Below are 15,509 nucleotides of genomic sequence, written 5' to 3'. Positions count from 1 at the left end.
AGTGCGTGACTTTGACTGGAACCCGTTGTATTCCTTTGAGAACGTTGACCTTGCAGTGGATTTCTTTTACACCTCACTCTACAAATGTTTTGATGTATGCATTCCCAAGAGGAATCTCATTCAAAAATCCAAATATCCCGTATGGTTTACACACGATATTATCCAAACTCTAAAGCAAAAAAAGAAATGTGCCAGGAAGAGAAAGTATTCAAAATAATACGATCGATTTAGGCAGCTTAGAAGTGAACTAAAATCTAAAATAAACATTGCATATAAAATATATATTCACAACTTAGAAAATGGAATAAAACACAATATTAATAATTTCTGGACGTTTACTAGCAGTAAAAGAGTAACGCGAATAGGTGATATTGCCTATTTCTATAACAACAACAGGTATGAAATCGGTGTATACCATCCCGGACTTTAATTATATCGCTAACTTGGACTTGGATGAGATTCCTGTATTACCAACTATGGATGTGCTCAATATTATTTATATAACAGAAGAGGAGGTAAAAAGAGTCATTAATGGAAAACTAAAACATAAAAAGGTAAGCGGTCCAGATAACATCCCACCTTATATAATTAAAGGATGTGCAGAAATGCTGGTTCCACAGCTAACCTTCATTTTCAACCTTTCATTAAAAAAGTCTTGCTTCCCTGAAAGGTGGAAAATATCAAAAATTACACCAGCTCCGAAGGCAGACGTTCATGAAAATATATCTAACTACCGCCCTGTTTCAATTATTGACGCCTTTGCAAAAGTATACGAACATATATTTTAAGATCTATAATCACATTAAGGTAGGTATTTCAAAATTTCAGCATGGATTTTTACCTCATAGATCTGTTATTACAAATCTTGTAGGATTTACTCAAACTGTATGATGTATTGGATAACAACAGAAGAAAGGATATTGTCTATACTGACTTTGAAAAAGCATTCGACAAGGTAGATCATAAAATTCTTGTCCAAAAAATGCACCAGTTTGCACTCTCGAAACCACTACTTCGAATGTTATGTACTTACCTGAAAGATTGACGTCAGTTTGTATCTTAAAGGCGAAATCTCGGACAACTTCATTAGTTACTCCGGTGTTCCTCAAGGATCTAATATGTGTCCTCTATTTTTAATTTTGGTTAACGACTTGCCGAATAATCTTCGTCATGCCAGTTGTTTGCTGGACGATGTAAAACTATTTAAAGTTATATATAACAAGAAGGATGAGGATGAGCTACAGCAGGACATTGATCGTGTAGTACAATGGTGCGATATGAATCATATGTCTTTTAATGTAAAGAAATGTAAATCAATAACTTATACAAGGAAGAAGAAAGGTACGATTCTGTCGTACTATATAAAAGATACCAAACTAGAAACACTTTCGGCAATAAGAGACTTAGGAGTAATATTCGATGAAAAATTAACATTCAACGCCCATATTACAAAAATAACGAACAATGCGAACCGTTTGCTCTGGATTATAATAAGGAGTTCTAAATTATTCACTAAATCATCGATTGTTATTCAGTTATTTACTAGCCTTGTTAGGAGTAAATTAGAATATGCATCTGTAATTTGGGACCCGTGTTCTAAAGAACAAATACATACTATTGAAGTTGTTCAAAACGCGTTTTTGCGGTATCTGTATTATAAATAAGACATTTTACCCTTTTGATACAACACCACGGTATTTAAGAAGTAACTTTAACCTCACCGTTGCGCAACAGAAGAATCATTATTTCTCTAAAAACGTTAAATAAAATCGTAAGAAATAAATTTAATTCCACAGGACTGCTCAATTTTATCACCTTTCATGTTCCACGAGCTGGAGCTTGCATGAACTCAGTATTTCAAGTTCCAAGATCTAGAACATCTCATCACTTGAACTCGCCATTTATTAAAATGCTATGATTTTAAAACACATTTGCTGCAGGAATAGATTTATTTTCAGAATCACACGCTGTCATTAATACACATTTAAAGGCCTCTGTTCCTAATTTACAAATTCAGACTCCTTTTCTATATATTAGGTGCTCTTTAACGTTTTATTATTATAGTCACTTACTACTCGTTATATCCTTGTTTCAATTCCTGTATTTTTCATAGTGTAGATATAATCATTGATGTACTTTGGATTCTCATTTTCTCTGTATGTGTGTTTTCCATTCATTCTTCTTCCTTGTCTTTATTATCTTCAGCATTATTATTATGTATTTATCTTTACGTACATGTAGGCCTATGCATTAAAAGCAATGTGTTAAGAAGGTACTGTATTGGGCTTACTGCCTGTGTACTTTCAAAAAGACAAATTAATTAATTAATTAATTAATGACTTCAGACAAGTTCATCTTATCAGGCAGTGTGTGTTGCGACTTACTTGGCAAAAGAAAATTATCCGTATTTCTAGCATGAAAATTAGCACAGAGGTAATGCAAAGATGGATGTGTACTTGAATTCCTCGTATTCTGAAGTAGATTATGAAGACAAATTGCAGGAACGGAGCACTTGTGACGCGTTAGTCGGTTACGGGAACGAATCATATCCATGAAATTTCATTGTAATTCTTGTCCTAATGGAGGACATTAATTGCTTTCACACAAATCAACAGTAAAATTAGCAGTAAATTAATAAATACCATTATTACTGAGAAATATATATACATAACTATGGCTATTTCGCTGTAGACTAGACTCTTCTGTGGCATTTCACTTCATCGTGCCATCTTTTGTTCCCTTCCTGAGATCCAGGGCTAGCACTGACGAATGGAAGTGCTATGTCTGTGAATTCTCGATATCTTTGTCCATCATGACTAGCGTGTGCAGTTCAAACGGGAAAAATGATTTTTGCTGGAAGAAAAATAGCATGATCCCTGGACCAATAATTAGCCTATATTAATTAATGAGTTATGGGCACAAGTCAACAATTTTATGGACTACGTAAGTTTCCTATAGCCAGGGTAGGCCTAATACTGAGGTTGCACACTATGTTGGAAAATACAAAAATTACAAATGATGTTAGGCTATAGGTTTTACGTCCCATTAACTACTTTTAAACGGTTTTCGGAGACACCGTGGTGCTGGAATTTTGTTCCGCAGGAGTTTACATGCCAGTAAATCTACAGACACAAGATTGACGTATTTGAGCACCTTCAAATACCAGCGGAATGAGCCACGATCGAACCTGCCAAGTTGGGGTCAGAAGGCCAGCGCCTCAACCATCTGAACCACTCAGCCTGGCAAAACAAATTACAATATAATCTTCAACTGTGAATGGCCACAATCATCTAAACTCTATATTACCAACCACCTTTGATGCTATGAATATAAAACAACCTTTACCCTAATGGATGGAGTACTAAGTAGCTCTAAACCAACAAGGTAGTTATGGTGATGGTTTTCAGGTAATAAAATGTACAATACCCAAGTCCTTAGATGCTATTAATATATTTTAACTTTTACGCATAAGGATGGTGCACTCAGGCCCGGTTTCTTCAACTCTATGTTGAATTTTACTTAACAAATGTCAACTAACAATTGTTATTAATTTAACACTTTGTTTAAAAGTGCCCTGTTTCACGACACATTTCCAACATTTGTTACGAAACAACTGTTAAAGACAAATTAACTTATTTCCATGAGATTTCTGAACGCATTTGACAGTGAACGTCTTTTGTTTCTTTACATAAAGCGCTCCTAGAGGTGTGTTGAAATAGTATTTTGTCACACAGACACATGGTTGACATAGGTTATGGTTAGCAGAGAGTGATAAGACAAACATATCAAGTAAGAGTTATGATGAATGCGAGACAAATGTTATAGTTTTAAATTTATGCGTGTGTGCTTAAACAAATGAAAGAACGGACTGTTATAGCACAACATTCGATATAGCCTATTCTTTATTGGCTATTCTTATATTCTCATCACCGGGAAAATATGATAATTGATATGTTTTGAATGATTTTCAGGCATTCTTTTATTGCAGAGAAAATAATGTAATGCCTTGTTAATGCTGCAATGCCTGCAGGAATTCTTTGCAGGATTCTACATTCTCTTTTCTTGCACTCGTGAACATAGTCGCCTACAATTACATGAAAATTGTCTCAAACATAATACCTAACAAGTAGAGGCCAGACCCTGCGGTCAACTGATTTCACCGAGCTTCAATGTACCTGTGGGGAGACACTCAATAGTAACTTGTGTATAAGGAGAGGATACGCATTAGTTTTCGGGGGGAAAAAAAAAAAAAAGAGGTCAGATGTCATTACACAGAATCCGCTTTGGACAAAGTGGAGGTGATAGAACACTAAAAGGGAAACAAATTTTACTTAAACACGTCAGGTCTGCAACGTAATATCGGCTGAAAAATTGATGAATCCCCGATTCCAATGCAAGGTATAGCCTATGTACTTGCGAGTTACATTACAGCAAAACAGAGTAGTGGCCCAGTGGTTACCGTACTTGTCTGCAAACCTCATAGACGTGAGTTCTAGTCATGTCGCAGCTATAATTGTTCTACAATATTTGAGGGTACGTTAAGATCAAAATTAGAATAAAAATATTACGCAAATTGCAGTACACTTCATTTTCTACCTGAAATTAATATCAAATTGTATCCAATGTACGCCTCCACTATGTTCTGTCTTACCATTACAGTTACTTTTATTTAAACATTCAAACATAACATGAACTTCTTACAGACGTATATGACCACTTTGTTTTGTGCATGGCACAAATAAAGCCAATACGTAGAACATAATAGGGGATACAGCAACATCGTCTCTATCCAATGCGGTACAAGGAAACACAATACAGTACAGTAGGAAGGCTACACTGGAGTGCCCATTACGCTACGCATAATAATTCCATAGTGTACGTGTGACGTCCAGTCTTATCTTCACAGAGCCGGTACATACCCTTACGAGCAACGTTCACTTCACAGCAGATGTTCAAAGTGACCACCTTGCATTTGCAAACACTTTGCCACTCGCTGGAACATACTTTGCCGGACCCTACACAATACATCTGCATCCACCATAGCCGATACAGCATGCATGCGAGCTATTAGGTTTTGTACATCCATGGGTGGAATACTATAAACATGTTCCTTTAAGTGACCCCAAAAATAAAAATCTAGTGGAGTAAGGTCCGGGAAACATGGAGGCCAGAACATTGGACCTCCATGACCAATCCATTTCCCTGGAAAAGCTTCATTTAACCAGTTACGCACCATCATTCCAAAGTGTGGCAGTGCACCATCATGCCGAAACCATAGCTGTCGCCGAACACCAAGTGGAACGTTTCCTAAAGCATCAGGCAAAGTATTGCCGAGAAGCGTACGATAGCGGGGCGCATTCAACTTGTCCGGCAATAGGTAAGCGCCTAAAAGCACTCCTCCCACAATTCCAGCCCACAGTTTTATGCCAAAGCTTGCCTGAAAGCCACGTTCACGGGTGACATTTGGGTTGTGGTCAGACCAATAATGGCTGTTGTGGTGGTTGAAAATACCTTCCCGAGTGAAGCTACGTTCATCACTCCATATCACATTCTTTATAAAATGTTCATACGTAGAACATAATAGGGGATACAGCAACATCGTCTCTATCCAATGCGGTACAAGGAAACAACACAGTACAGTGGGAAGGCTACACTGGATTGCCCATTACGCTACGCACAATAATTCCATAGCATATCCACAGTTACAAGGTGAATTGACCGTTAAATTTTAAATCTTAAAGTAAGAAAACAATCACATTTACAAGAAAATGTAACAAACACGGAGCAAAATGCATAATAGTTTTCCTTATTAGTCTGTAACATGAACGAAAATTCTATTTTATAGATATGTCTGAACACTTGGAGATAGCATTTGTTATGTTTGTGGCCATAATGTGAAGAGAAAATACTAGAAACTGTTACTGACACAGCTCTCTGAAATACACTCAACTCGTTAAAATTATGAACTAAGAATGAACACAAATACACTTAAACACGCGAAACTACCACATACAAAACAGATCAGTACGTTTCATACATTTTTAACATACGACATCGACAGGGGGAAAATCATAGAACAGCAAGAAAAAGCACATGGCCTACAACCCCGATGAAAGCATGCACAGAAGCACAAACCCCACAATAAGAAACTCTATCTTTCGTCCTGATTAACGGATTCGCTAGCGCGCGCTAGTCTCTCTTGCTTGTAGGACGATTGCTGTCCCGAATTCTCAGGATGCTTTAGTGACCGGGAAACAGGATACACGAAGGCGACGGACGATACACTTGCAAATAAAGTATCAAATAAATACGCTTGAAAATGAGGTTGCGTAAATTACACAACCACACAATAATTTACTCTAGGGGAAGAGTATTGACTGTACTGGAGGTTATATTGGTCAAAAATAGGAAGAAGAGTTAAGAAACGGAAAATTTCCGGGTAAATCGGACGGTTTGGCAGGTACATCACGCATACTTCGCCGAGGTGTTTGGTGAATGGCTTCAAGAATGTCTTCCTCTGTTTGTGGAGTACGTCTAGTCCTTGGACGACCTCTGTCCACTACTTGTGGATGAAGATTACTGGTTTCCCGCAGGCGTTGCTCAAGGCGACAAAAAACATTCTTATCGGGATGGCGCCTTTGAGGGTACCGTGCTCATACTCATGAACAGCAGCAGAAGCTTGGTTATCGGATGCACCCAACACTAAAAACATATCGACATATTCACCTTTTAAATCTAAGAATTTCATTTTTGTCCGTACTGAACTGAGAATGGAAGATAGGAAACTTAAAAGGGTCTGCATTTTAAATATTTAAAATGCAATTTACCGTTGGTCTTTATAGCTATTGTTGAGAGTGAAGGAGAATTTCCTGTTGTGTATGTGTATCAGAAACTCAAGGGAGACTTCATTATTTAGTGGGAACATAGAAAAAATGATGAACTCTTCTCAGAAGAACTCTTAAGGTTTCACTTTACTTTTTCCTGCCTGCTGGCTCTTCAGAAATGTGTGCGCGTGCGTTTTGTATTAAGGAATCATTCAAGGCGAATATTTTCGCACTGCAAGATGTGTGGTTAAGGTTATTTTTAATATTTATAACTTTTGCTTTCTCAACGATTCATTTGTTTCTACATTCGTCCCTGTTTTTATCTCCTCGTAAGATGTGTATTGTTTAATGTAACTCCTTGTGTAATATAAATGTCTACATGCTGGCCTATTTCCCACATTTTGGCTGAAGATGACGCCAAACAGCGTCGAAACTAGTTCCAAGTGTAAATATATGTTGTAAATAAACTATAACATTTTTTTATTGAAAAGGTGGACCCTTTTAAGTGTCCTATCTTCCATATTCACCTTTTGTGGTCTACTCCCACTACATGCACTTGACAGGACACACTGTCATGTGTTCGACTATTGACATGTGACAACAGGATGTGATGCTTACAAAAGCAGTTACACGACGGAAATAGGAACCTGACGTCACACACACAAAAGAAAAACCCAACCTGACGTATACGCCGCACGGCCTTACTTCTAAATTGAAGTTTCGCAGAACAAATGAACATCGCCTTCACTCTGTTGCCAGCACGCTACGCCTGCGAGAACAACTGATGCAATATGACCGCGGTAAACAGCCCTTTTAAATTGTAATACAGTACTCAGAAAAACAAATGAATATGGATTGAAAACAAATTCACAAGAACTACACTTTCTAACAATATCTGGCACTAAAAGAGAATATATTATTAATAAAAGAGAACATGGAAATAACACATCACTAACGGCTGATGGCTGGCACAGAAAGGAGGTTATGGCCTACAATAGGAACACTGTACTGATCTCAGAGTCACTAGAACCCTCCAACAATATGAAAAACACACTAAATATTGAAGGAAAATGCTAAAGATTGCGAACCGTACCGAATACCATACACGCTGAGCGAGATAGGTTAACCACGTGGCAAATGTAAATATTAGAGTTGGCAACTAGGTTTCGAGATCGTGCTCTGCCGATATAAATCGATATGAATGGCAACTTGGGATTGGTTGGATGCCTATGCTTCAGCGCATAACCACCAGACAGAGCCAAAATCTGCTAAAACGTCAATTTAGAAGAAGAGCCGTACGGAGTATAGATTCAAGCCATACCTCCATGGTGCATGTGGCTTTGATAACCCAGCCGTCTACTCAGTGAGCTGCGAAGGCAGGCACGGTAGAGCGGGATGATGCACGTTTCTCTATTACATTCCGATGCACTGAAGGATGAGTGTTGCCAGCTTCTCGTTTTCGACTTGTTTTCCAACAGCACCAGATCTGATTTGGCTATAGAAACTTTTGTCTTGCAATGGGATGAGGAATCGCATGCTGACCTTCAAGTGCGGCATTTTTTGTTCACCCTGTATATATATTAACTAGAGGTAAAAAATAAAGTTCCACTGCAATTTGATTTATAATTTTATTCACATTTTTAGTTTGACATTCCCTGAAATAATAATTTAATTAGTATAAAAAACTATGGCTATGGCGGGACTCGAACTCGCATCATTGCGGTTCGGAAACAAGTACAATGACCACTCTGCCACTGCTCCACTTTTCTGTGTTGTAACTCTTCAAGCATACATGCATTAAATTAGAATCGGGGGATTCATACATTCTTCGGAAATTATTAGGTTGCGGATCTGACAAGTTTAAGTAAAATGTGTTCCCATTTTAGTGTTCTATCACCTCCATGTGGTCCGAAGCGGATCCTGCCTCATGACATTTGTCCTCATTTTTTTTTTTCGAAAACGAACGCGTATTGACCTAAACCCTTATACACGAGTTACTGTTGAGTGTCCCCCAACAGGTAAAGTAAGCTTGTTTAAATCGATTGGACGCAAGGTCTGACCCCTCCTTGTAAAATCTATAAGCAACTACTGCACTGGAGACACTGATAAATTTCAATCTGTTGGAAACTCTAACCTATTTTCGATACTGTCTAGTACCTTGTTTATTACGGCTTTGGTAATTAGACATTTCTTCTGACAACTCTAAAAAGTCGTTATTTCTTAGTATGGGTCGTCCTTTGCCTTCTTCAGTTTATAGTCTTCATACAGCAGTAAAGCTTCAAACTTTTCTTCTTGCCTGCAATTTGAACTTTTAGCAGTTGTTAATTTAACACAAGTATTAACAATTTGTTAGAGTTAACAATTCTTGATGAGACGACCATTTTGTTAAATTATGTGTTAAGTCTCCTTAACAGCAGAGTTAACCCTTAACATTCATCGAAGAAACTGGGCCTCAGTACCTCTTAACCAGCATGGATCATTACTTTAGCCCTGGAGATAAGACTTTCACAAGCATGTTTACACGCTCGGAGCCTTCTCGGGAGGGATGTTGTCAAGCAGTGCTCAATGCTGCCAACCTCTCTACTTAGGAACTAATCAGTGAGTGGTGCTTCGATATGTGGCAGTGATAGTTACACCATTGATCTGGACTGGTTCTTGCCGTTCAGACGGTTACGATAGGAGCTGGACAAGACCAGTGATATAGGGACAAGCAAAAGGGGTTGGGGGTGTGGTTAAAAGCCACGCAGCGGCCTTAGGCCTCTAGTTTCGTGTGGAAACACGATTGGTCTGACTGGTTCTTGCTGTGCGGACGGTTAGGATAGGACGTGGAAAAGACCTGTGATATAGGGAGGGATTATGATTGTAATTATATTATAATTTACAGGAATGAGACCACGTGCCACTTTATGTTGGCCAATAGGAATGTAAGTAGCTACTTCAGCAATGAATATGGCATGCAACATTCTTCATTAGGTTATAAAAGTAAACGTAGTTCTTGGGGTGGGATGGTGGATTCCTGGACATCACTATGAAACCATCTCTCCTCTGAGATGCATTCCAAGTAAATTACATAAATTTCCACTTACTTATGACCTTAGAAAAATCTTGCCTCCAGGCCTGGAGTTTTACCCAGCATGGAAGTGATAGTGATTGCTTTCAGGTGTAAAATTGAACAGACAAAATAATCCGACATGAAATTTAATACTTCAAATATAAAAACCGCACCTTGGAACAGAATATAAATACACTGAATTATCAATGCGAAAGAACTCCACAAACTGTCAAACGCCTCGTACACGCCCTAGGTTTACATAACGAAGACGAAAGAAGAGCAAATTATAACCTAGAAAACAGTATAATTCAGTAAAACTTGCAACTACCAATGGAGGACGGTTGTCCAGTTCTACTTCCTCTTAAAACAATAATCGTCACCACCGCCGCCTCAATCGACAAACACATTAGGATTAAAAACTAAAATCTCACCCATCACCAATTTTATATACGAAAAAAATTATAAAATCCATGCTAACTAATAAGAAAATACAGACATTACTGCACTATATCAGCAACAGAGCGAAGAAACTGTAAATGGTAGCACACGTAAGTCAAAATTCCAAATCGATAACTCTGAAAAATGAATAAGAATTTACCTTTGTTCTCTTCGCCCATATTTAGGCCTTTGTGCGACTCCCCGGGAATTATTGAAACGTTCCTAGAACTCTTTAGGATAAGATATAGTAGCAAATTCTTCACCTGCCCTCCCTTTCGCCAAAACCCGGCTACACGATCATCAATATGGCGACCACAAAATATACAAAATCGACTAAGTTAGTGGAAGAGTTAGTTCAGAAATAAATTTAAAAACAAAATATTTCTGAACTCATCGGAAGTTGGAAATGATACTACCGATGAACTCTAAGGTACACCAATAAACGGAATTCCCGTTAACTATAAAACTATTAAAAATCATAGTATTAAAGGAAAATGGATTTGTTATTGAATCCAATTTCGTAGGACAGATATATCGATTAGCTACGAAATGACTTTCTTCCCAAACGCAATTCTGTAGCCTACCAGATATAGAGTGGACATTTTCATTTATATTAATTTTTTTAAATTTCAATTACCGTTTATAATTTTGTAAGAAATAAATAAACCGCTTTGCAGTTGTACAGCATTTCATAGCGTGCGTAAAAAACTAAAGTTAATGTGTGAGATGAACATGGAAGAAAGAAAAAAAAGAGGATTCCGTTCCTTGAGTCTTGCCAGCAAGTCAGAATATATCCCTGGCATGTTGGCTGCATTAGCAAAATACTGACACAAACATATAACACATCTACCACAAACATATATCACGGAATAATGTTTAAGAGAAACCGGAAACATGCGGCCGCCGCCATCTTATGTCATGCAGATTCGCAGGAAACTTCTATGTTACTGATTAAGTTAGCTGATGATCTTATCAAATAATTCTGGATCCTTGTCAGAATTATTTGATAAGATAATCAGCTATGTGGGAAACGACATGGCTAGGAATGTGATTGTAGCGGGAGGTGTGAATTTACTAAATGTCAATTGGGAAGGAAATGCGGACGATATGAAGCATGACCAACAAATGGCAAATAAGGTATATGGGAAGGGCAACTGATACAGAAAGAGATGGAACCAACTAGAGGGACAAATACCCTGGATGTGGTGCTGGAAAACCAGATGAGCTCTATAGAGAAACCGAAGTAATAGAAGGCATTAGTGATCATCAAGCTATTTTTGTCGTAGTTAAAAATAAATGTGATAGAAAGGAAGACCTTAAAAGTAGGACTATTAAGCAGTACCATATGGCTGATAAAGCAGGCACGAGGCAGTTTCCAAAAAGTAAATATGATCGGTGGAAAACGGTAAATAAAAATGTAAACCAGCTCTGGGATGGGTTTAAAGCAATTGTTGAGGAACGTTAAAACAGGTTTGTACCTTTAAAGGTGGTAAGGAATGGTAAAGACCCACATTATTATAACAGAGAAATAAAGAGATTAAGAAGGAGGAGCAGATTGGAAAGAAATAGTTATAAATGGCTGTGGAAGTAAAGAGAAAGTGAAAGAACTTACTAGGAAATTGAATCTAGCGAAGAAGGCTGCTAAGGATAACATGATGGCAAGCATAATTGGCAATCATACAAATTTTAGTGAAAAATGGAAGGGTATGTATAGGTATTTTAAGGTGGAAACAGGTCCCAAGAAGGACATTCCAGGAACAACTAATGAACAAGGGGAGTGTGTATGTAAGGATCTTCAAAAGGCAGAAGTATTCAGTCAGCAGTATGTAAATATTATTGGTTACAAGGATAATGTCCTAATGCTAAAGAAGTATTAAAATTTACATATGATAACAATGTCATTTACAATAAGATACAAAAGTTGGAAACTACAAAAGCGGCTGGAATTGATAAGATTTCTGGGGATATACTAAATACAATGGGTTGGGATATAGTACCATATCTGAAGTACTTATTTCATTATTGTTTGCTTGAAGGAGCTATACCAAATGAATGGAGAGTTGCTATAGTAGCTCCTGTGTATAAAGAAAAGGGTGATAGACATAAAGCCGAAAATTGCTGGCCGGTAAGTTTGACATGCGTTGCATGTTAGCTTTGGGAAGGCATTCTTTCTGATTATATTAGACATGTTTGCGAAATTAATAACTGGTTCGATAGAAGGCAGTTCGGTTTTAGGAAAGGCCATTCCACTGAAGCTCAACTTGTAGGATTCCAGCAAGATATAGCAGATATCTTGGATTCAGGAGGTTAAAGGGTTATATCGCGATTGACCTGACTAAAGCATTTGATAGGGTGGATCATGGGAGACTACTGGCAAAAATGAGTGCAATTGGACTAGACAAAAGAGTGACTGAATGGGTTGCTCTGTTACCTGCGTAACAAATTACCCTCTAGGGAAATATTTTCGAATCTGGCCTCATGGCTGTGGAAAAACTGTGTCTTTAGAAGTGGTTCGCCGCTTCTTTATTTCTTCTTTTCAAACCTTATAACTGACTGTATGCACGTTCTTCGGTGCCTGACTGTATTCTCCTGCACTCTAGTGGCGTAGGTATGTACTACCTCGCGAGCTACGTTACCGCTCAGGCGCTTTGCCTCTGCGCATATGTGATCGTTGGTGCCGGGACTGCTGAATCTTGGGAAATCGCCATTGCTGTTTGGTGACATGGAAGAGATGGACGTGTGTGGTTTCTCTCTCCCTAAGGAGATAATTTCACCGAAAATGTTCGAGCCTGGCTAAGTTAAATATACGGGGCTTTGGCCCTGTAGATGTCTGCAAGTTTCTGGTTAATTTTTTTTCCTCGTCTGGAATTTACATGTTATGTTTTTGAAGTAAGTAAGTAGTGTACGCTACTGAAGCCGTCCTCACAACTTTCATCTGGAAGAAACTGTAAGTGTTGTTACAATTAAACCTTTACTGATTTTTGGTGAAAGACCTGAAAATTTTCCTATGTGAAGAAAGTGCGCGCGGAACCATGTAACTGGCGTCATCTAAAAAACTAAGTCTTGCCTTGTGGAAATTTAGATTTTCGGCTTGTTAATTGGAAATTATGCCATGTGTGATTATGTCTGTTAAATTGGGACTTGCGTACCGTGTGAAAGTAATTTTTGGATTCTTCAAAAATGTAATTGGGTAACCTAGGGTTTATCGATGACCTTTTCTAGGCCTAAAAGTTTTGTGCTAAAAAGGTATTATTTTACCTGAATAATTTAACAAGCGAGTCGCTTCAGGGGTGTGGGTGTTACGTGTACATTGTGTCCCGGTTCCTTTCTTTCTTGTTTCTCGGGTTGATTTTATTTTAATTTAACTTAATTTAATTTAATTTACTGGTTTCTGGGTTATTTTCTGCGTCTGTTTTCTTGGTCCTTTGTTGGTTTACGCCTATTGTTGTTTGCGGCCTGCGATTGGCCCGTTCCTTCCCTTGAACCATTGTTGGTCGTTGCCATGGGAATGCTAATGTTGTTGTTGTTGGTTGTGATGATTGATGATTTGTATTTGATGTGCCGGTGATGTATTCTACCTTCTCCGCGGATTTCCTTGGTCCATTTCATTTTTCTTTGAGATCTTAATTTTACCTTCTGGTCATTTTCTCTCCCGGTGTTTCGGTGCTTATTATTATTATTATTTTGATTTCTTGAAAAGTGCACGTAATACCTACCCATCCTTGCAGGGGGTCGTTTGACACATCCTAAAAGGTGGTTTTCTGTTTAAAGGAGGTTAAAATGATGTTAAAAAAGAAAAACTGTGGTACTGTACTAAGAAAACTTTTGGTCGTAACAAAACTTGAGAGTTGAGGAGTGGTTTCACAAATCTGCATTATCTTAAAAAGTCCTTTAAGAACTAAATTATCATTACCTTAATAAACGGTCGACCGTAGGGTTTTGCTTTGAGTTTAAGTATTTTCCAATTTTTAATTTTATTATTTTCCAGCGAGGATATTACTTTCTTGTTTACCTCTTTATTATTTTGATTAAATATCTTTGTTCCCCAAGGTGCTGGTGTTTTCCTTTTAAAAGGGGGGGTTAATTTGGGATGACCAGGTGTATTTTATCCGCTCCTTTGGGGGCCCTGTTTTATTCTCTAATGGTAAGTGCCTTTGTTTTTCCTTCATTGGTCTTTGTCTAGCATGTTTCCACCTATCTGAACCGTGCCTTTCGCACACGGTCAGACACTTGGTGCTGTCACTTGGGGTAGTTATGCTATTAATTGCTCTAAGTGCTACAGTTCGTGGTAGCAGCTCTATGGTTAATTTGTTTGGGTGTTGTGGGATTAATGTAGGCTTGTTGTATCCTCACTTTGGTAATCTGGTCTGTTCCCCCCAACTGACCTACAGTTCGTTGCAGCAGAGCTTTAGTTAATTGATTTGTGTGCCTCTTACTTGGATCTACCTGTAGGTCTGTTGCATCCTCATTAAATTTATTTTGGCACTGGGTACTATATGCTTTATCTCCCTTTCATTAAGCTTTTCTATTTTGTTGGTGCCTACCACCTGAGTTTTTTTTGCATTGTCCCTTTAAAAAACCTGGTCATTGGGGAACTTTAATTTATTTGAGGTTTCAAAGAGTGTAAAAAACTGAAACTTGTAAAGTATCTTACTGTGAAAGGAACGCTTTTATTTGGATTAATTATTTTTGATTTATTGTTTCATGTACATCAACTATGGCGAGGGCTGTGCTGTTCCCTTTCCAACTCAGGAAGTCAGAGCTAGTTTATGAGCTTACTATCAGGGGTATCAATCCTGCTAACACTGTTGCCGAGTGCGCTGCTTTGCTGACATCGCATGTCCAGGTTCCTATTAATCTTGACTCTGTAAAGATGTGCTGCAACTTTGGTGAGTCCTTAAATTTAATTACTGACTCCCTTACTGAAATTGAGGTTGTCAGACAAGAATTTATTGAAACTTCCCCCACTAAGGGGCAGATTAACAGACTTAAGGCTAGGGTGTGGCATTATTTAGGCCGCATCCAAGATTTGATTACTATGTGTCCCCAACCTAGTCTTGTTTCTGAAAGCACTAAGCTGTTAACAATTGCTTCTAGCATTTCTGCTGAACTAGATATTATGCTAGCAAGTAAGGATATGGAGAATTTATCAGTTGTTGAGAGGGAAACCTCATTGCCTTCTAGTCATGCTGATG

At 38.0% G+C, this 15,509-nt stretch overlaps 1 protein-coding gene across 1 annotated transcript in view; it reads right to left on the bottom strand.

The window, feature by feature from the left end:
• U2af50 (U2 small nuclear riboprotein auxiliary factor 50) overlaps positions 1 to 10,640 on the bottom strand; it is a 141,792-nt gene extending 131,152 nt beyond the window's left edge. The window contains exon 1 of the mRNA XM_067150399.2: positions 10,475 to 10,640. Within this exon, the coding sequence (XP_067006500.2) occupies positions 10,475 to 10,493 (19 nt within the window). The 5' untranslated portion in view covers positions 10,494 to 10,640. The remainder of the gene's footprint in view (positions 1 to 10,474) is intronic.
• Between the last annotated feature and the right edge of the window lie 4,869 nt (positions 10,641 to 15,509).

Source organism: Anabrus simplex, chromosome 6, assembly GCF_040414725.1.
Source record: "Anabrus simplex isolate iqAnaSimp1 chromosome 6, ASM4041472v1, whole genome shotgun sequence".
Taxonomy (NCBI): domain Eukaryota; kingdom Metazoa; phylum Arthropoda; class Insecta; order Orthoptera; family Tettigoniidae; genus Anabrus; species Anabrus simplex.
The sequence above is the reverse complement of the archived record's forward strand: the minus strand, read 5'-3'. Positions and strand labels throughout refer to the sequence as shown.